The 23,695-nt window shown below is 39.8% G+C and overlaps 1 protein-coding gene across 1 annotated transcript in view; it reads left to right on the top strand.

Moving 5' to 3' along the window:
• LOC308613997 (uncharacterized protein C10orf67, mitochondrial) overlaps positions 1-23,695 on the top strand; it is a gene marked incomplete at its 5' end in the record, with an annotated part of 126,658 nt that overhangs the window by 54,158 nt on the left and 48,805 nt on the right. The window contains 2 exons of the mRNA XM_081228225.1: positions 19,557-19,616; positions 20,267-20,431. Of these exons, the coding sequence (XP_081084351.1) occupies positions 19,557-19,616; positions 20,267-20,431 (225 nt within the window). The remainder of the gene's footprint in view (positions 1-19,556; positions 19,617-20,266; positions 20,432-23,695) is intronic.

A 23,695-nucleotide genomic window follows, 5' to 3' on the forward strand; every position in this document is an offset into this window, starting at 1 on the left:
ATAAAATTCATAGACGAAACGTGGATTTACAGCCTCATTTATTCCAAATAAACATAAAGGTTTTCTGCGAACTGAATCGAGTGTTAATTTTTAAATAAAAATTAATTAAAATTAGATAAGATTAAAAATTCAGTTCCTCAGTCACACTAGCCTCATATCCAGAGCTCAGGTGACTTAGATTCAGATTTCAACCTGATTTTGCAGCTCTGGGTATTCTTAGGTTTTAGATAAAATTACTTCCAAGAACTATTTTGTAAACAAATGTATACCATGATCGGTCAGAGTTGGGAGATGTCTTCTGTGATCACTGAATCCATCACGGGTTTTCACAACATGATGTCATTTTCTTGTGCTTCATCCTATTTTCAGTGATGAGGGTGCAAATGCCATTCTTACAGAGATAACAAGAGTCTACAGAACTGACAAGTTTAACTTTCTTGGCATCAAATTCTAAGGTTAAAAAAGGAATCTCAGCTTTCTAGTTTCGCTTAATAACCTGCAAGTTTATTAAGTTTATGTAAATGTTTCTTAAACTACTCAGTCAGTACTGTTGCTGGGAAAGATGAGTCAGATGAGCCTACTCTTCTCTGGGGGCAGTTCAAGGAAATTAAAGCAGAAACTCTCACCGTTAAGCCATTAGTTAGAAAGAAACATCCCCCCTGAGTGGCTGGTTATATACCCTCTGTGGGTTTAAGTATTTCGATTAAATGCTGCCTCAGCTTTCTAGAGCCGCAGTGCCCTGTGGTAGCCACCAGCCATGGGTGGCTGCTGAACACCAACTGAGAAACTGAATTTTAAGTTGTTTAATTTTAATTTTTAAATTTCAGTATAAAAATACTGATATTTGTTTCAGTTACTGAAAAACTTTTATGTATATTTTGAATAACTTGAATATGTGAATCTACCTTTTTATTTGTAAATTTTATGAAATCTAAATGCAGATCAAGTATCTCCCATGAAATTTTAGCCCCCAAATTGAGATGTGCTCTAAGCGAAAAATACACGCTGGGTTTCAAAGACTTAGGTACCGTAAGAAATGTGAAATATCTCACTAATGATTTTTAATGTGGATCATTACCCATTTAAATGATACTATTTTGAATAGCTATTGGGATAAATAAAATATATTATTAAAATTAATTTCACCTGTTTCTTTTACCTTTTTAACAAAGCTATAAGTTCAACTATAAACTGTAAAGTTTAAAATTATATATATGACTCACATTATATATATATATATTTAAAATTTATTTATTTTATTTATTTATTTATATTTGGCTGTGTTGGGTCTTCGTTTCTGCGCGAGGGCTTTCTCTATTTGCGGCCAGCGGGGGCCACTCTTCATCGCGGTGCGCGGGCCTCTCACTGTCGTGGCCTCTCTTGTTGCGGAGCACAGGCTCCGGATGCGCAAGCTCATTAGTTGTGGTGCACGGGCCTAGTCGCTCCGCGGCATGTGGGATCTTCCCAGACCAGGGCTCGAACCCGTGTCCCCTGCCTTGGCAGGCAGACTCTCAACCGCTGCGCCACCAGGGAAGCCCACATTATATTTTTATTCGACAACTCTGTTCTAGACAAACATAGCAAATCCGTAGTTTGTTTGATCATCTTTTTTTATCCTGTCTCTTTTCTTTTCCTTTTTTCTTTATATTCACTGGGCCTTTACCCAGATGTTGAGTGTAGGTATAATTTGGTATTGATCAGGAAAAATCTAGAACCCTGGGTTCCTGTTCCATTTCTGACACTATGGCCGCTTGGGCTGGTTCCTCATCCTCCTTCCTGAGTCTCCCAGGCTTACTGTGTGGACAGAGTGAGATAATGTACGTCAAAGTGCTTTGTCAGTTGGAAAGCAGATCTGGAGTTGTTGAACAAAATGAGAGCCGATATTTACCGGTTTGTTTCCATTGTCCTCCACTAAATCCATTAATGCAGCAATGTTCGTCAGATGCCTTTTAGTGCCAGGCACTGCTGAGATACAAAAGTGTTATATACACACATCTCACACGCACACATACACACACACGCAGCCTTTCTGTGGAGGAGATCAAGTCTGGAGGGAGAGACAAAAACCATAGGGCAGTGTGATAGGGACTGTAATAGAAGTACGTACATGGAGAAGAGATGCCTGGCTTTACCTGGAAGGTTCTAGAAAAAGGCTTCACAAATTCGTCCACACCTATCTCACACTCCTTCACTTGAAGTGATTTTTCCAGGTGGGTAGGAGGGCGGAAGAGCTGCATACAGCGTGTGAATGCATAAAGTGTAAGCTACGCCCGTGGAACTCTGTGATTTGGTATGGCTAGAGCAGGAGGTGGGATCTGGTGAGACCACGTGGTGAGAATTTGTGCTGGGGCAGGAAGAGGGGCGAGTCTGGGGTGTGAGGGAGGAGTAAACAGAACCGGAAGAGAGGAAAGGGGCAGCTCAGCAGCCTCTGGATAAGCCACATGTTCCCCTTTTCAGTCCAGGATGCAATTAAAAACAAGTTGAAAATGGGATGGAATTTGGGTAGGCTGACCTCTTGCCATCTCCATGGGCTAAATGCTGTCAATTATGGGATTCGGTAGCTTTTATGTTTAAATTTTAATAATCAAATGACAGCTGGATCTGTGTTCCAGCTGTGGCTGAATACATGAATTTATAAATTTGTAAATATGAATTTCCTTCTGAGAGGGGACAGTCGTCAGAGATGATAGCCCAGGTGTGATCAGTGTCAGGAAGCAGGGCAGCGTTGCTTGCCGTGGGGGCAGGTGGTCGCACAGCCAGCCTGGACTGTAAAGGATCGGGGAAGGCTGGAGGAGGGGCACCGAGGTGACTCCTGGAAGCAAGGTCGGCGTTAACAAGGGTGAAGGGGAGGTGGACGAGCCAGAACAAGAGAAGGGAGAGGGCACATGACGTGCTCTGGCCGGAAGGAGGTGTGGGAACAGGGGTGGTGAGAAGCAGGGCACATCGTGGAGGAGTGTTATTCTTGCCAAGGGGTTTGAGTTGCCTTCTGAGCGGATGGGGAGCTTTGAACGTTGGGGCAGGATCGAATTCGTGTTTCAGAAAAAAGATGAACGGGAGGGAGGAAAATCCAGAGCCAGAGAGGCCAGTTAAAAGATTTCTTGTATAAACTAGGATTTCTTGTATAAAGTCCTGAAACAGAAAGAGGGCGGTGACACGGGGATGAAGGGGATGGATGAATTCAAGAGATGGTTAGGCAGTAAAAGCTGTGGTCTTTAAGAAGGTTGAAGGCGGGAGAGATAAAGCAGAGAGAAGTGAAGACTGACATTCAAATGAAAATGACAACAGAGGTAGAGCAGGGGGAAAGCAGGAGAGAGAGTGGCTATCACAGAAGCCAGTCAAGAGTTTCAAAGAGAAAGGACTCGTTCAGCGTGCCCAGTGCTGCCCAGAGGCCAGGTGTGCAAAAGGCTAAAAAGGGAGGATTGGACAGTTAGCTTTGGCAAGTAAAATGACCCTGGTAATTAATGAGGGTCATTTGCTGGAATGTGGAAGCAGTTGAGAATGGGGGGGTGAATGCAGACGTGGAGACAGTGGGCATGTGCAACTTTCTAGAAGTTTGGCTGCGGATGGCCAGGGAGTGGTCGGGGAATAGTTGGAGGGGCACATGGGGTTGAGGAAGGAATTTTTTAAAAGATGAAACTAGAGTATTTTTAAATGACGTCGATGGAAAGAAGAATGAGGGGGTAAAAGTACAACAGAGAGAAGAGATAATTGCTGAGAGACGTCTACGGAGGCAGGAAGGGTTGGGGCCAGTGGCCTTGGTGTTCGCCAGTAATTGATGCCCATTGGAAACAATGACACTTCTTTTCAGACCAACGTATAAGACTAAAGACAAAATCTTTTCCTTTCCTTCCACTTCTCATTCCTTTACTTTTCTAAACCTGCTGTTCAGCCTTTCACATCTTCAACTACACCACCACCTCCCCTTCTGAGGCTGTCATGTAACCAGTACCCACTGTCCCCCAGCCCTGCTCAGGGATTGAGCTGTGCCATTGGAGACAAGCTGATCCTTGCCTTTAGGTGCTATGCCCTCCCTCTACCCATCCTTTCCCTTGGATCTAATTAGCATCCTTAAAAAAAAAAAAAACTTATTGATGGATTGATTGAAGTACAGTTGGTTTACAATGCTATATTAGTTTCAGGTGTATAGCAAAGTGATGCAGTTATGTATATACATATATATATTATTTTTCATGTTCTTTTCCATTATGGTTTATCACAGGACATTGAATATAGTTCGCTTTGCTCTACAGTAGGACCTTGTTGTTTATTTTATAGGCAGTCATTTGTATCTGTAATTAGCACCCTTTCTAACCACCCACTGCCACTCTTTCCATCATTACTACTTTCCCCAACTCCATACTCCATTCCTCCTCGCTGTTCCCTAATTCACAGAGAACATAGCGGACTCCTGGATTTTTTTTTTCTCCTCTCCACTCTCTTGCTCACCCTGTCACTTAGCTTACCTAGCCTCACCTTTACTCCTTCTCATCAGAAGAGGGGACATTCTTCTTTGCCTTGACCCATGCTTCCACCCATTTGCCTGACTCCATCTCTTCCTCCTTCTTTTGTTTTCTGACTTTTTTTTTATTGGGGTATAATTGTTTTACAATGTTATGTTAGTTTCTACTGTACAGCGAAGTAGAGTTCCATGTGCTATACAGCAGGTTCTCATTAGTTATCTGTTTTATACATATTAGTGTATATATGTCAATCCCAATCTCCCAATTCATCCCACCACCCACCTTTCCCCCACTTGGTGTCCATACGTTTGTTCTCTACTTCTGTTCTCTATTTCTGCCTTGCAAACTGGTTCATCTGTACCATTTTTCTAGATTCCACATATATGCATTAACATACAATATTTGTTTTTCTCTTTCTAACTTCACTCTGTATGGCAGTCTCTAAGTCCATCCACATCTTGACAAATGACCCAATTTCATTCGTTTTTATGGCTGAGTAATATTCCATTGTATATATGTACCACATCTTCTTTATCCATTTGTCTGTGGATGGACAGGTTGCTTCCATAACCTAGCTATTGTAAATAGTGCTGCAATGAACATTGGGGTGCAGGTGTCTTTTTGAATTATGGTTTTCTCTGGGTATATGCCCAGTAGTGGGATTGCTGGGTCATATGGTAATTCTATTTTTCATTTTTTAAGGAACCTCCGTACTGTCCTCATAGTGGCTGTATCAATTTATATTCCCACCAGCAGTGCAAGAGGGTTCCCTTTTCCACACCCTCTACAGCATTTATTGTTCGTAGATTTTCTGATGATGCCCATTCTAACTAGTGTGAGGTGATACCTCATTGTAGTTTTGATTTGCATTGCTCTAATAGTTAGTGATGTTGAGTAGCTTTTCATGGGCCTCTTGGCCATCTGTATGTCTTCTTTGGAGAAATGTCTATTTAGGTCTTCTGCCCATTTTTTGATTGAGTTGTTTGTTTTTTTGATATTGAACTGCATGATCTGTTTGTATATTTTGGAGATTAATCCTTTGTCCATTGATTAATTTGCAAATATTTTCTCCCATTCTGAGGGTTGTCGTTTTGTCTTGTTTATGGCTTCCTTTGCTGTGCAAAAGCTTTTAAGTTTCATTAGATCCCATTTGTTTATTTTTGGTTTTATTTCCATTACTCTAGGAGGTGGGTCAAAAAAGATCTTGCTGTGATTTATGTCAAAGAGTGTTCTTCCTATGTTTTCCTCTAAGAGTTTTATAGTGTCTGGTCTTACATTTAGGTCTTTAATCCATTTTGAGTTTATTTTTGCGTATGGTGTTAGGGAGTGTTCTAATTTCATTCTTTTACATGTAGCTGTCCAATTTTCCCAGCACCACTTATTGAAAAGACTGTCTTTTCTCCATTGTATATCCTTGCCTCCTTTGTCATAGATTAGTTGACCATAGGTGCATGAGTTTATCTCTGGGCTTTCTGTCCTGTTCCATTGTTCTATATTTCTGTTTTTATGCCAGTGCCATCTTGTCTTGATTACTGTAGCTTTGTTGTATAGTCTGAAGTCAGGGAGTCTGATTCCTTCAGCTCCATTTTTTTTCTCAAGATTGCTTTGGCTATTTGGGGTCTTTTTTGTCTCCATACAAATTTTAAGATTTTTTGTTCTAGTTCTGTGAAAAATGCCATTGGTAATTTGATAGGGATTGCATTAAATCTGTAGATTGCTTTGGGTAGTATAGTCATTTTCACAAGCTTCCTTCTTCTTCTTCGGGGACCTTTCTTCATCAGCCTCTCTCTCTCTCCCTCTCTCTCTCACATGCCTTTAAGCATTTCCCTCTGGCCTACAGACATAGCCAAGCCATCATTCTGGGTGGTGTCCCTTGACCCTGATCACCCCTGAAGTAATTACCATTCACTCTTCTTCAAATATCAACTAAAAGAAACCTGTATCTACTAGCCCCTTCTTCACACCCCTGTTGCTAGTTTTTCCCTGTTGGTAAGGTCACCATGAGGTTCATCTTGCCCTCAATCCTTTTCAGTCTCATTCCTTCTTGAATCTTCTACTCTTTGTGGCAGGACTATGCCCCATGTCAGAGATGCCCTCTGCAGCAATGCTTGCTTCTGATGTTTTGCTCACTTCCTCACACCTTCCTAAGCACTATCTGTCAATGGTTCCTCCTCCTCCATCTTTCACTTGAATGCTGTTCTTGGGAATTTCTCTTTATCCTTGCTTTGTTTTCTCTCTGGCTGACTTCAAACTCTCCCATAACTGGCACATCGAGTTACAGATAACTTCCGAACCTTCTCCCCGCTTCGTGTTTTCCCTGAACACCACATCTGTAATATTAACTCTGTCCTCACCCTCAATTTCCATGTTACATGCACTGGGAAGACTTCTTTGACAGTCCCCTTCTGTCCCCTATGGTAATTAGGGGCTTCCTCTGTGCCCCCGCATACCTGGGACTATTTGCTCCCTGGAGGTCCAGAACTGTGTCTATCCTTTATTACCTTTATATTAGCTCTCAAAAATATTTGCTTAAAAAAATGCTTTACATGTTCATCAAATTCAGTGTCAAATCTTGAACTCATTACTCCTCAAATCTGGACTTGGCTGTGTTCCCCACTTAAATGAATGACATTGGCATCTATCCCAGAGGACCAAGTGGCAAATCTAGGGTCCTTCTCCACTTTCTCCTTTTTTTTTTTTTTTTCTGACCACGCCGCATGGCACGGCTTGTGGGATCTTAGTTCCCCAACCAGGGATTGAACTCTGGCCCTCAGCAGTGAAAGTGTGGAGTCCAGGGAATTCCCATCTACTCTCTCCTTCTTACCTTATATCTAGTTGGTCATTAGGTCTGTAGACATTCCTTCCAAAATTTACCCCCATCCCCTTTCTCTGCAACAACATTGTTACAGACTTAGTTGAGGCCCCATCATTTCCATAGATAACTACTTCATTTTCCTGTCTCCACTCTCATCCCCTTCAAATCTAGCTTCCACACCCCTGCTGTGGTTATTAATACCCTAATCTTACGTGCTAAGACCTTCAGTGGCTTCCCATTGCCTTCAGCATAAAATCAGGCTGCCTCAAAATGTTACCAGTGATTTTTATGTGCCGGGAGCAGCTAAGCACTTTCACATTTGCTGTCTCAAATTCTTTTCAGAAGAACTCTTCAAAGTAGGTTTTATTATCCTAATTTTATAGATGAGAAAATGAAGACCTGAAGCATAGAATTAAATTACCCACACAGCTAGTAAGCAGCAGAACTCTGATTTGAACCAACCCCTATTCTGCACTTTACACCAGTCTGCCCTCCGCTCCTAATTGAGGTGAACAAGCCCCCTCATGATATCACCCTGAATCTCTGTCTCCCTTCATTTCCTGCCGTTCCTGTCTCTATGCACCCTGGGTCCACAAACACCAAACTTTTTCCAGTTCCTCCATTACTCCAGGCTTCTCTGTGGTTACTTTGCTATTTTTATTGCCATTTTCTCTTCCTCCAACTTGTTGAACTTCTGCAGATCCTTCAAGACCCTTGTCAAATGGCCCTTCTGTGCCATTAACACCGGGTATAGCAGAACTTGTTATAATTACGGTTGCCAGGTTATGTGGATTTTTATGCTTTTCGACTACCTGAAGATTTGACTTATTAACCTTTTTTCTTATGTATTACAGTCATTTTGTTCACATTGCTCTCCTAGCATACTGTAGGTGCTCCAGGGAAGGGATCTGTTTAACTTTGTTTCCCTACCTCCACAGCCGAACAAAATGTCTGGCATCTGAAAGGTGTTCCATACATGTTTATTAAATTAATGAATATATGAATTAATTGAATTGACTGGATGTCAAAACCAAGGATTGAATTTTGTCAGTGTATATACTACATGCAAATTGCAAATGATCATTTAAAATACTGAGGCGGGGCTTCCCTGGTGGCGCAGTGGTTGAGAATCCGCCTGCCAATGCAGAGGACACAGGTTCGAGCCCTGGTCCAGGAAGATCCCACATGCCACGGAGGAACTAAGCCCGTGTGCCACAACTACTGAGCTTGTGCTCTAGAGCCCGCGAGCCACAACTACTGAGCCTGCGTGCTGCAACTACTGAAGCCTGTGCACCCTGTGCTCTGCAATAAGAGAAGCCACCACAGTGAGAAGCCCGCTCACCGCAACTAGAGAAAGCACGCGTGCAGCAATGAAGACCCAACACAGCCAAAAATAAATAAAGTAAAATAAATTCATAAAAAATTAAAATAAAAAAATAAAATACTGAAGCAAGTCAAGTTGGTACAAAGGCCCTGCAGTATATGCTTTGAGGGCTATTTTCAATTGTTATGAATATGGCTTGATATGCATATAAATATAGCACCAAAACCTAAAATAAGAGAAATGGTTCATATAATGAGTAAAGCAAAATTGCTCTTTTTGATAGAGTAGGACTTGCTTTATTATGCATTGAGTCACATTTTTTGGGGGGTGGGGTGAGAAAGGTTGTACATAAATTGGCATTTTTATGTATGTTTTGCTTGCTTATATAATAAAAGTAATTATATAGTAGTATATCATTATTACATGGTAATCTATGGACATTTAATTTTTGCTTTGATCATATTGGGATCCATTTTTCTCACATTTAGAATCAAAATGTTTCACTAGATTTCACTGAGGAGGAATCTTGAGTGTTTTCTTACCTTTAATCAAAATGTAATATTCCTCTCTTTCAGCTAATCAATGGCAGAGACAAATTAATATGTGAGCTTGATTTTGAAAAATCATTAGTGCAAGAAATGGTAAGGGGATTTACATTATTTCTTAATAAATTTGAATCCAGGAACTTAATCATGAAAGTTTTATAAACTTTATTTGTAACTGTTTACTGTGAACTCTTCATTTCACCTTTATCCATAATCTAAATGCATGCATAATTATAAATATTTTTTAATGATTGTTTTGGAGAAAACAATTTGAGTAGTTCTTTAATAAATATACTTACTATGTAGAAGAGTCTTATACAAGAAAGAGTATTAAAATTTAAAGCAGTGTACAAAATTTTTGTATTTTATTATAAGGATTAAAAAAAACAAATATGAGAGCCCAGTATTTTGAAGGATTTACTATTTTTAGTTACAAATTGCCATAAGTGACAACAAAAAAGAGCCCAGCCAGATATTTTGGCATTCTGTGTTAGTCTCATAAGAAAACACTGCCTTTTTATGTTCTTTTAAGCGAACTTTCCAGACGGCTGGTCTTTTATCAGTTGACTACCCGCCCCCCCCTCAGGCTCCCCGACTTCACCCCCCGTACAGCTCATGGTGTCGTACTTTGGCTTTCAACTGATCACCACTACTATGTCTTTGTTACAGTAAACTGACTGTGTTTATTATAATCAAAAATAAAACACAGCTTGACTTGCGTTCTAAATGTGCTTGAAAAGAATATGATACTGTTTAGAAGAGAAAAGGTTGTTCATAGGAAATCAACACCACTTCAGATATTGAAACATTCCCTTTTTTACAGCTTGTCACACTTTGTGCCAAGTCATGACTGTTTCCCTAACTCTGTTTTGTTACTCTCAGCACCATGTGTTTTGGGTGCCTTGTCATAGAAATTAATGCAGAACAATGCTCTGGGACTACAATAAAGCCTTCTATGAAACCAACTTGGGAATGCAGGCCAGGAAGAAAATTATGGTTAGCTATCCACAGAAACCATGTGTTAACAAATGTATTATTTTGAACTCTTTACTTTTAAATCCCTGGTGTATAAAAGTCATCTCCATGAACTGAGTATCCGTGGTCGATTTCTGCCCCATCCCCTTCCTCTTCTGTCATTCCCCCCAGTCCAGGAGTTGCTTCTGAAAACAAACAACTAAATGTGCACATTGTCATTAAAATACAAAGTGTTTTTATGGAGTGGGAAGCAGATGTTAAACTGTCAGTTTGTTAGCAGTATTAGAGAAGAAATTAAACTACTCCATCAGTGAGTTCGTGCCTATGCTAGGAAGGGACTCCACAGTTTGTGAATTACTTTGCCACTTTATTTGAACTGTAAGCGGTTAACTGGTGCTATTATATTGCCCACGGGGAACCAATCATGTTTTACTTTGCTGTTTAGAAGTTGAGCACCACGCTTGTTGCCAAGCAGCAAGATCTTGCATCGCAAACCTCACGACAGCACAAGAGCCTTCAGCGTGTTCAGAGCTGGTCTGGAGCCTCATATTTTCAGTAGAAGGAGTGTACTTAAGGTTCTTCTTAGGACTGGGTTTCCATGGCATAATTTTGGGCCCAACAAGATCACTATTTGGCACCCCCCTTCCCCCCACCAAGGGATTCTGTTATTCACTTGCAAGGGAGGCTGGCTTTGTGGCTATTAGGGCTTTCTTTGTTGCTACAGTGCTTTTTTCCAGAAATGGAGATTTGTGATTGTGGCCAGATGGAGGAGTGGAAGAAGGTGGGGTTGACCAGAGTCACTTTGTAAAAATTAAAAGACGTGCTCCCTGAAGGGTTTTTGTTCCATGCTTGTCTATTACTGTTTTCAATACAGTTTATTTTCTGGCCTATTAAGAGCCTAGTTTAAACAGTCAAAGAGGTTGCAGTGAAAAGGCAGGATCAGTAAGTATAGGTAAGCAATGAAGTATGGAACGATGTACCCTTAGTTAGTTTTAGGAGAGGCATATGAAATAATTTCGAATCTTTCTGTGATTCCTACGCTTGGTGGCTTTCATTTATCTTTTTTTTTTTTTGGTCAAATTGAGATATAATTGCCATATAACATCATATTAGTTTCAGGTATACAGCAGAATGATTGATTTGATACATGCATATATTGCAAAATCATCACCACAATATGTCTAGTTAGTTAATACCCATCATCACGTGAAGTTACACAGTTTTTCCTTTTCGTTGTTTCACTGCTTGCGGCAGTGAAAGGGTGGATTTCTAACCACTGGACTTCCAGGGAATGCCCGTCATAATTTTTTTCCTATCATGGGAACTTTTAAGATTTAGTCGCTTAGCAGCTTTCAATTATACAATACAGTGTTGTTAACTACAGTCACTGTGCTGTACATTACGTCCCCAGGACTTACTTATCTTACAACTGGAAGTTTGTACCTTTTGACCACCTTCACCCATTTTGGTCCCACCTCTACCCCCTGCCTCAGGCAACCACCAATCTGTTCTCTGTATCCATGAGTTTTTTGTTATTGTTCTTGTTATTGTTGTTGTTTTTTAAGATTCCACATATATGAGATCATACAGTATTTGTTTTTGTCTGTCTGACTTATTTCACTTAGCATAATGCTCTCCAGGTCCATCCATGTTGTCTCAAATGGCAAGATTGCCTTCTTTTTTATGGCTGGATCATATTCCATTGTATAAATATACCACATCTTCTTTATCCATTCATCCATTGATGGACTTTTAGGTTGCTTTCATGTCTTGGCTATTGTAAATAACGCTTCAACAAACATGGGATGCATGTATCTTTTCAAGATAGTGTTTTGATTCCTTTGGATAAATACCCAAAAGTGGAATCATATGGTAGTTCCATTTTTAATTTTTTGAGAAACCTGTGTATTGTTTTACTTACCGGCTGCACCAATTTACATTCCCACCAACAAGTGCACAAGGGTTCCTTTTTCTCCACATCCTTGACAACACTTGTTACCTCTTGTCTTTTCAGTGATAACCCATTCTAACAAGTGGGAGGTGATCTCTCATTGTGGTTTTGATTTGTATTTTCCCGGGGATTAGTGATGTTGAGCACCTTTTCATGTACCTGTTGGCCATTTGAACATCTTCTTTGGAAAAATGTCTACTCAGATCATCTGCCCATTTTTTAATTGGATTATTTGGGTTTTTGCTATTGAGTTATATCAGATCATTATGTATTTTGGATATTAACCCCTTACACATATATGATTTCCATATATTTTCTCCCATTCTGTAGGTTGCCTTTTCATTTTGTTGATTATTTCTTTTGCTGTGCAGAAGTTTTTTAGTTTGATGCAGTCCCAAATTGTTTATTTTTTATTTTGTTACTTGTGCTTTAGGTGTCATATCCAAAAAAAAATAATAATTGTCAAGACCCATGTCAAGAAGCTTTTCCCTATGTTTTCATCTAGTTTTATGGTTTCCTGTCTTGCATTTAAGTCCCTCATCCATTCTGGGTTAATTTTATGAGTGGTGTAAGATAGGGGTCTAGTTTCATTCTTTTATATGTGACTGTTCAATTTTCCCAGCACCATTTATTGAAGAGACTATCTTTTCTCCATTGAGTATTCTTGGCTGCCATTTCAAATATTAGTTGACCATATTCTTGATTCTGTTCCATTGGTCTATGTCTCTGTTTTTAATGCTAGTACCATACTGTTTTGACTCTATAGGTTTATAACATAGTTTGAAATCAGGAAGTATGATTCCTCCAGCTTATTTTTCTTTCTCAGGATTGCTTTGGTTTTTTGGGGACTTTGTGGCTCCATATAATTTTTAGGATTGTTTTTTCTACTTCTGTAAAAAGTGCCGCTGGAGTCTTGATAAGGATTATATTGACGCTATAGATGGCTTTGAGTAGTATGGACATTTTAACAATATTAATTCTCCCAATCCATGAACATGAAGTTTCTTTCCATTTACTTGTATGTTCTTTGATTTCTTTCATCAGTGTCTTGTAGTTTTCAGTGTAGAGATTATTCACCCCCCTGGTTACATTTATCCCTAAATATTTTATTGCTTTTAGTGATATTGTAAATGGGATCATTTTCTTGTTACTCTCACAGATAATTCATTGTTAGTGTATAGAAATGCTACTGGTTTTTATATGTAGATTTTGTAACCTGAACTTTCATTGATCGTGAAGCTAACAAAAAAGAGGGTCCTTATCAGAAAACTACCATAATTGAACTCTTACCCTTAACTAATTTTCTATCTACTTCATCCCAGTGCACCTTATTTCTAGGAACAATCCAGACTTGAGATAGAAAGGAGTTACAAAGGTTGTTCTAGCCTCTCATTCTGAGGGCACAGCACTGAGTTATCTTTGCAGTGGGCTTTGATCCCATTACTGGTTTCCTTGTTGCCTGAGTTCCCTCTGAGCCATGCTTCAAGTCTGTCCAGTTCTATTACATGTAACATGCCAGCATTTGGCCATTCAGCTAGAAAACTGATATTTTGGTAACCCAGACATTTACTCTAATAAAATACATGTCTGAATTTCTCTGCCTAGGAACCATCACACATTTCCAGTGGGAATAGATAAATCCATGACCCAAGGGGAGGGTCTTTAGTGGTTATCCTATGTCCCACCATGGTATGTTGGCTGTGGGGTCAGATAACTTGTCTCTTTAGTTCCTGGGTCTTCCAATCAAGATAGACTTATTCAAGGAGCCTCAACTGCACCTAGACCTGATTTAAGTAATGAGATCCTGACTTTAAGCAGATGCCGTTATAGAATGAGATTTTTTGAGGCCTTGGATGAGGATGAATGTATTTTGCATGTGGGAAAAATGTAAAACGTTGGAGCCAGGGGCAGATAGATGTAGAAAAAGCACTTGAGCAAGTCCAATATACATTTATGATAAAAGCTCTCAGCAAACTGGGAATAGAAGGAAACCTTCTAAAGCTTGTAATGGGCACCTACAAAACATAACCATTAGTACATTTGATAGTGAAAGCCTAAATGTTTTAAGTCTAAGATCAGAAAATGCGACAAGACTCTCTATTCTTATCACTTCCACTAGACATTGTTTTTTAGGTCCTAGCAAGTATAATATGTAAGAAAAAGAAATAAATGGCATCCAGATTAGAAAGGAAAAAGTAGAACTGTTTTTATTCCCAGATAACCATGATCATTTATATAGGAAATTCTAAGGAATCTGCAAAAAAACTACTAGAATTAATAAGTGAATTTAGCAAGGTTACAAAGATCAAAATAATGCATTTCTAGGTACTAACAATGAACAATCAAAAATTGAAATTTTAAAAAACTCCAGTTGCGATAACATAAAAATATGAAATGGTTATGGATAAATTTGACAGAATATGTACAAAACCATACAAAACACTGCTGAGAGAAACCGAAGACTTAACTAGATGGAGAAACATACCGTGTTCGTGGTTCAGAAGATGCATGTTATTAATCTGTCAGTTATCTTTAAATTGATTTATAGATACAACACAATCCCAATCAAAATCCCAGCAGGCTTTTTTTTTTTTTTTATCAACAAGCTCCTCTACAATGTATATGGAAATTCATGGACCTTGAATAGTTAAAACAATTTTGAAAAAGAACAAGCTGGAGAAAGCACTCACACAACCTGAATTCAGCACTTACTTTAAAAGCACAGTAGTCAAGATAAAGTGATATTGGCATATGGATAAACATATAGATTGATGGAATAGAATAGAAAGCCAAGAAGTAGACCCTTTGGGTCATATATGATGAACTGATTTCTGACAAAGGTGCCAAGGCAGTTCAAGCAGGAAAGAATGATCCTTTCAACAAGTGATGCTGGAATAATTGGTTAGCTATAGGCAAAAAATGATCCTCAACCCTTGCCTCATACCTCATATAAAAATTTACTTGAGATGACTCATAAATCTAAATGTAATCGCTAAACCCACAAATTAATAGAATAAGGCACAAGAAAGGATTTTAGTGACATCAGGTTTGGCAGAGATTTCTTTAAATAGTGTAAACTGCATTTCATCAGAATTAAAAACTTTTGCTCTTCAGAATGTTAAAAGAAAACTGAAGAGGCAAGCTACAGAGTTGGAAAAAAAATATTTGCAAAACATACCTAACAAAAGATTTGCATCTAGAATACATAAAGTGGTCTTACAATTCAATAACACTGTCAACAGCCCAATTTTTTAAATGGGCAAACAATCTGAACAGACACATCACTAAAGAAGACGTATGGCTGGCGAACTATGACATGAACAGATGCTCAGCATCATTAATCTTTAGGGAAATACAAATTCAGTGAGATATTATCACTCACTCTATACTCACTAAAATGACTAAAATGTCAAAATCTGACCACATCAAGTGTTGTCAAAAGTGAGGAACACCTAGAACTCTCATTTACTGCTGGTGAGAATGTAAAATATCCAACCACTTTAGAAAATATTTAAATTTAAATACTTTTTAAAATTTATATCTATACTTATCATGTGATCTGGCTATTCCACTCCTAAGTATTTATCTGAGATAAGTAAAAATGTATATTCACACAAAGACTTGTATGTAAATGTTCATAGGAGAAATAACCCTGATGTCTATTAATAGGTGAATGGGTAAATAAGTTGTACCTTATCTACCCAGTGGAATACTACTCAGAGATAAAAAGAAATGGATCATTCTTATACACAGCAACAAGGATGAATCTCAGAAATATTATGTTGAGTGAAAGGAGCCAGGCAAAATAAAGAATACCTTTGTACGGTTCAACTTACTTTAAATTCTCGTAAATGCAAACTAATGTATAGTGACAGAAAGCAGATCAATGGTTGCCTGGTGATGAGGCGGGATTGGCTTACAAAGAGGCATAAGGAAACTTTTGGGAGTCGTGGGGATGTTCATTATCTTGACTGTAGTGATGATTTCACAAGTCATAGAGTTGACAAAGTATGAGTACCCCCAAAATATAAATATGCCCTAAAATCAATTTAATAAAAGACATACTATCGACTAGAAACATAGGCAAAGAGTTGAAAAGTGGGAATTCAGATGAGGAACCTACAAAAATATATCCAACCTCATTAACAATAAGTGAAACAGAGTAAACCCATGAAGAAATAGTATTGCTCACACCAGATTGATTGTTTAAAAACAAAAATAAAAGGCTTACAGTACTAAGTGTTGGCAAAGTTGTGAAGCAATGGGCACTTTCATAACTTTCAAAAGGTAGTAGAACTAATTTTGACAATTGTTTGGCAAATTTTCTACTAATGTTTAAGATGAGGATACCTTAGAATGACTCACAAAAGAGAGACATTTTCAAGAATGTCAGGGCAGCATTGTTGGTAATAGCCCCAAATTGGAAACAATTCAAATGTCCATCTAAAGTAGAGTAAATTAAATTAGTTGTGGAATAACTTACAGTGACATATAACAATATGGATGAATCTCATAAACAATATTAGGCTCAAGCTGCAAAATTCAAAAGAATGCATAAAGTTTTAAAAGGATTGGGCAAAAGCTATTAATGTAATTCCCCACACAATCAGATTACCGGAGAAAAAGTATATGATATTCTGAGTTGATGCATGCAAATTCTTTGAGAAAAAATAACATCCAATCTTACGCACACACAGATGTGCACATACACACCGCTGTCCCATGAGAAGTAGGAGGAAGTTCTTTACCTTGCTAAAGAGTAAAACCTACAGCAAACAGACTTCTTGGTGAAACACAGGAAGCATTCTCTTTAAAATCAGTACAAGGTAAGGTTGCCTAATACCATTTTTTTTAGTTATTTTGGAAATTCTGGCCAGTGTAGTAGAATAAGAAAAAAGACAGCAAGAGGTGTGAGGAGTAGAATGGAAAACAACAAGACTGTTATTATTCAAAGAGGAAGCAATTGTTCACTTAGCCAATCTCCCAAAACACTAAAGACAAATTATTTAAATTAACAAGATCGCTGGATATAAGATCAACATTCTAAAATCAATTGGATTTCTCAATCAAAAATTAGGAGAAATTATAATTTATAAAAATTTATAATTAAATAGCAAAGTTTATAAAGGGCTCATAAATAAATCTCATAAAAATTTGTAAAAATCTCCATGGAAAATAATTATAAAACCTGTTGGGATTTCCCTGGCAGTCCAGTGGTTAAGACTTCGCCTTCCAATGCAAGGGGTGCAGGTTTGATCCCTGGCTGGGCACCTAAGATCCCACATGCCTCGCGGCCAAAAAAACCAAAACATAAAACAGAAGCAATATTAACAAATTCAATAAAGACTTTAAAAAAAACTTAAGAGGATTACAAAAACTAAATAAATGGAGAGCTATAACTTAGTCACCATAGGCAAACTAGATTATCTTAGAGATAATAGTTCTCACCAAACTGATCTCTATATTCAATAAAATTCCAACCAAAATTACTACAAGGTTTTTCGTGGAATTGACAAGCTTATTTTAAAATTAATATGGAACAACAAGAGTCAAGAATAGCTAGGAAACAAAGTGAAATAATGACATGATGGAGTAGGGAGCGATTTCTCCTGTAAGCTATTAATACAAATTTAAGGTAATTAGGACACCATGGTACTAGGCCAGGGATAGACCATTGGGAGAAAATAGAGAACCCAGGAGCAGAACCAGACATACATAAATACTCAGTAATATTATCAGTATCACAGATCAATGTAAATAGGGTGAAATTTTCACTAAAGATGCTTGACAGTTGATTCAACAATTGCATAAAATGAAACTGGCTCCTTAATTCACATGATACATATCCATTTTATATGGATTAAGTATTCAAATATAAAGGGAAAACAGTCTTTTAAAATTTTACAAATCATATGAGCTGCAAGTAGAAATTATTGCCTAAACAAGACACAAAATAAAGCATAAAAGGAAAGTTAAAAATTTCAACCCCACAAAAATTAAGGGCCCCTTTTCATCAGAAGACCCCCTCAAAGAAAGTTTAAAATCTAGCCACCGATTTGGTAAAGATATTCGCACCATTTATGTATTCACAAAGCTGTTTTCAGGAATACGTGAATAACTCCTTCAAATCAATAAGAAAAGAACCACCCAATAGAAAAATGGGCAAAAGTTTTTAACAGGCCCTTCACAAAGGAGGAAACTCAATGGCCAATGAACATTGATTGAAAATGTGCTTGATTTCATTAATAATATAACAGTACCAAGTGTTGGTGAGAATGTGGAGTAGAGAATTCTCATAAACTGCTGGGGACTATGTATATGGTTACAAAAACTTTGGAAAACAAATTTGGGTTATCTTCTGAAGCTGATCATTCTCTTAACATCTGTCCCAGAGTTCCGCTCCTAGGCATATAACGTCACACAGAAGATCCCTAGCACATGTGCCTGGGAGAACAGGTACAGGAATATTCAAAGCCATATTATGTATAAAAGAAAAAAGTAAGAATTTCCCAAATGTTCATTGACAGCAAATGGATTAATAAATTATGCTCTATTCATACACTTGAATACTATACAGCAGCCAATATGAATGAACCGCTTCCAGTATCAACATGAGTTAATCTCCGAAACTATGGAACAAACAAGTTGAGGAAGAACACATACATTATGATTTTTAAACAAGGTTTAAAAATAAGCAAAACTAAATTTGTATATTGTTTAAGGATACCAATGGGGTAAAAAGATAAGTCTATAAAAGCGACAAAAAATTATCAAGAAAATAAAAGGGAATCCCGAGCACAAAATTCAGAGTAGTGGTTACCTGGTTGGGAGGGTGGTGGTCATGGGACACTTACAATTACACAGGGAGATTCAACACTGTAGCTATTGTTCTCTTCCTCAAGTCGGATGGTCATATTTTTATTATTTCTAACTAACATTTGCACTGTTTCCTTTTTTGGTATATATTAAAAAATTTTTTTAATTGAAGCATTTAATTAATTTTTTTCCCAGCCTCATGGCTTGTGGGAATCTTAGTTCCCCTACAAGGGATTGAACCTGCCCCCTGCCCCCCACAGTGGAAGCTCAGAGTCCTAACCACTAGACCCCCAGGGAATTCCCTAATTGGAGCATTTTAGAAACCCATTTTCTGCTAGAACCTAAATGCTTGATGGCAAGGTTTATGTATTATTTATTCTAAGAGTCTAGTGCAGTGCCTGGTACACAATAATGTTAATAAAATAAATACACATAAGCAAACAATTGCATGTTTTCCTATAATCTATATTATAAAGTACTTTTTTTCTGGGTGCAGATTTATTTTCTCTTCTAATTTACATTCAGTATTATAATTTATATTCCTATAATAGTTTGGGCAGTGAAATGGTTTAAAATGCCACTCTTTCATTGCTTAAGGGAAGTTTACCAAAAATTCTCTTTCTTAATCTTTGCAAATGATAACAAATGACATGGGTCTTTAATTTCACAGGTTAATAAACAGAAAGAGGACCTTGAAATGAGAAGAAAGTTTGACACTATAGTCGCCAAGGTTTGCATTTAAGTTCTATTTTTTTTTCTCTTACTCTGTTCATTTCTTATTTGGGCATCTGGGTTGAAGAACCTATACACACCATCCCGAGGCTTTTCACTTTCCCACATCCAAGTTTGAAGGAGAAAACACTTAAAAGTGAGGCAAGACGTGTGCATGGGAGACGAGGGACTGGTGGGTGAGAGCAGCGAGGAGGGAGTGAGTGGAAGGTGTCACTGGCATCCCGACCCCCGGGCTCAATGCCCTGGCCCTTCAGACTCCTGTCCCGTCGCTCCTGCCTGCGGCCCCCGATGCCTACCTCCACCTCTGTACAAATACGACACCCACCTCAAGCTACGACCTCACCCCACTCCACCAAGACCCCACCTTTCCAGGTGCTTCCAGAAAACACTAATTTCTTGGTATGTTTTTCTTAGCACACGAGCATCAGTGGGAGGAATGGAAAATCGGGCCTCACCTGCAAATGAAATCAGGCAGGAGCCGGGGGTGCTGGGGGACCGGGGATGGTGGGACAGGGAGCAAGAGTAGATCCAGGCCCTTCGGGACTGCGATTCTAGCTCAGGAGAGGAGGACAAGGGAGGAAAAGAGAGGGAGGTGAATCGGAAGCATGTATAGTGAGAATAACAGAGCTTGCTCTTTTTCTGTGCCAGAGCCTCAGAGCCATCAAGGAGAAAGAAACCACCTTGTCCCCGTGGCCCTCACAGCCCGGGAGTGCAGGCGCTCCGAGGCCACGTTCTTCCTCCACCGTTTCATTGCTTTCTAAGGCCAAAAGAGTCAAGAGTCCAAAGAAGGCTTCAAAGGAAGAGCAGCCTACGGTAAGGCTCACTCAGAGGACCACACCCCGGGACACCTTCACCTGCAAACAGTCTCAGACACCCGATTCCCCCACTCCCTCTGCGTGCATCTGGGCAGGGGGCTCTGGCTGCTCTTCCCCTCACCGATGCGTCCTCATCAGGCCCCTTACCTTACCCAGGAGGATGCCACCCTTGTCCTGAGTGTGGTGTTTTATTTGGCTTAGTCACCATGGCTTCGTGGATCTCTATTAAATTAGCAACACAGAGAAGCCACATTCCAAGCGCTTTGTAGGGTATGTAATCTGTAACTCATGACTACCCAGTATCTATCAGAGGCTTCCTGGAGACTCCCTGAAAGATGTGCAGTTGGAAAGTCCATTTGCTCATGGACTATTCTTTTTTTTTTTTTTAATTAATTAATTTATTTATTTATTTTTGGCCGTGTTGGGTCTTCATTGCTGCACGCCAACTTTTTCTAGTTGGGGCGAGCACGGGCTACTCTTCTTTGCGGTGCGCGGACTTCCCATTGTGGTGGCTTCTCTTGTTGTGGAGCACGGGCTCTAGGCACGCGGGCTTCAGTAGTTGTGGTGTGCGGGCTTCAGTAGTTGTGGCACACGGGCTTCAGTAGTTGTAGCACATGGGCCCTAGAGTGCAGGCTCAGTAGTTGTGGCACATGGGCTTAGTTGCTCCGCGGCATGTGGGATCTTCCCGGACCAGGGCTCAACCCCATGTCCCGTGCATTGGTACGCAGATTCTTAACCACTGCACCACCAGGGAAGCCCTGCTCATGGACTATTCTAAATCAACCATGGACTAGCTCATGCTATCAGAGACGTACATCCGTGAATTATATGCTAGTAATTTCCTTACCCCCAGATAATCAGAATTGCTTCTACTGGGCCTACGGCAGTGCCATTGGTCTATATTAAAGGGCACATCAAGAAGTAGGTCTGTGATGTTCATCTCAGTGTTGGCTTATTGTGTGGACTGTGCAGAGACACTGCTCACTGCTTTAACCAATACCTCCGTTTAAAATGATCCTGGGGCGAACTTTCTTCTGAGCTTAGTTATGGGAATAGTCACATTTCTCTGAACAATCGATCTGTCTTGTGGGCCCTGTGAATCGTGCAACCGGTCAAAGCTCCTTTTCCACGTTGATGTTTAGAAAGCTTAGAGGCTGATGGGTGACACATGGCCAAGGTACAGCACTTCCTGGAAAGAGTCTGTCCACTAGCATCTTTTGGTTTCCCAGACTCTTTTGTCTTGTTTCTATGTGTCCCTGTGTTCTTCCTCCTTCTCCCCCAGGGGGCGGAATCTACCTCTCCAACACTCAGGGCAGGAGGACAGAGCAGAATCATGCTCGCTGTGTCATCCTTGCTCCAAACGGGGGCAGGAAAAGGCGTAGCCCTCTCTCGCTCACTCACCAGGCAGATGGCTCACCACTCGAACCCACCACTTTCTCTCCTTTCGGAGGAGAAAGAGGGAAGTGGAGCAGCAGGTAGAGGGAGGCCGAGGTGTTAATACTGGTGGCAGTCACTCCACTTGGAAGCAAACCCCAGGACTTGAGAAAAAGCATTCTCCTCTAAGAGTGCTTCCACTTTGCAGAGAGTTAGGAAGTATCAACAACTAGAATTTCCTGAGGAGGAGAAGGACATTTGGGGAATGCGGTACATGACTGACCAATGACTGGGTTCTAGAAGTAAGATTTTTAGAATCCAGATCTGGGAAGTATTTGGGGGGGGGCAGGGGGAGGAGGCCCACAACAAAGCAAGAAAACAAAAAGCAACCCCCCCGGGCTGAGCATGCAGGGCTGCCTGCTGACCTGGGGCGGGGGGGGGGCGGCCAGCCTTACTGGGCAAGGGGCTGTAGTCCAAGCCTGGGACTTAGGGAGCCTGTGGCCGAGGCAGTGTCCTGTTCCATAAACCTCTGTCAGCTGCCTTGAAATCAGGGTATGTGCCAGGGGTCTGTGGTCTGAGGCATTGTAGAGTGGGGTTGGAGACGGGGACAGGGCAACCCCTTCCCTACAGCAAACCCAGGGCCCTAACTAAATCCTAGAATTGCAGACTAGAAACTCCAAAGCCCCGAATTTACCCATCAAAATTGAGCTTCCAAAGTCCCAACGACAAGGGGCAGAAATACCCCTACAGGAAAGACACCGTGAAGGGGAGACAAAGGCAGACAGCGTCTCTGAGAAGGTGTCATTTCAGTAGGGTTTTCTCCTAGTGTCACAGTCTCTCCTTCTGACCGTAATGACTGTTATCTAGATGTTTCCGAAGCTTAAGAGTACATTTTGTCAGCTGGGATACTCGGAAGTTAATGTGTAACAATAAGTAAAAATTGGACTGGCGGAGGGGAGAGATGACATAAGCTGGAGTTTACATTTTCATAGGAATTGACTCGATTTTAAAGAGAAATATATTTTTCTAGCTCACCGTTATTACTCTCATATACACTTTTGTTAATAATGATCCTATTATAATGAGTGCTCCCTTCCATCACCTCCCCATGTGGTGTATTCTTCATTGTAGATTAGCTCTCTCTATATGCACTCTGGTTATCATTTTCCTGTTTCTGTCCTTTAAATAGTTAATTATATTGAGGTAGTTGGACTTCTTAAAAATTGTCTTTAAAGGGTTTTGTCATCTTGACCACGTGTAAATGACCAAAGGGAGAGCTTGCTGCAGGAACTTTTTACATCAGTCATTTACCTTATCTAATTAATCATACTTATTTTTTGAAATCTGTGTCATTCGGTGGGAACAGCACACGTGCTTCACCCAGCGGCGCACACAGTGATAAACTGAGTGTTCAACCTCAGTCTGAAAAGCACAATAGGAACATTGCTGTGTGATTTCTATTTATGAAAGATTTCACAACATGAAATTTGTATTTGGACAGCGTTTTTGTGTAAAGTTTATTTTTTGATAGCTGTAAAACATTTCAAATACTGAGGTTTCACAAAGCAAGGTTAACTTGGATTCCCAGGTTTCCCTCCCACAGCCCCCGCTCCAGGGTAATTAGTTAATTAAGGCTGCACCCAGTAAATGCTTCCCTGGAAAACCTCTGAGCTTCCATGGGGTCACCTGTCTGCGCTGACGGAACATATGGTACGCGCTTAGATCCACAGAAAGCATCAGGACCCTTCCATGTGGGAAATGGGACAGGGGACAAAGTCAGTCGTATTCCCATTCTTAAAGTTCATTCAATACAAAGCAATTTGGACATCAGAAAAAACTTATTAAAACCTCTAGAACGTTTTTCTTTAAACATTCAAGAATTGCAAGG

This window comes from Mesoplodon bidens (genome assembly GCF_964165515.1).
Source record: "Mesoplodon bidens genome assembly, chromosome: 3".
NCBI lineage: Eukaryota > Metazoa > Chordata > Mammalia > Artiodactyla > Ziphiidae > Mesoplodon > Mesoplodon bidens.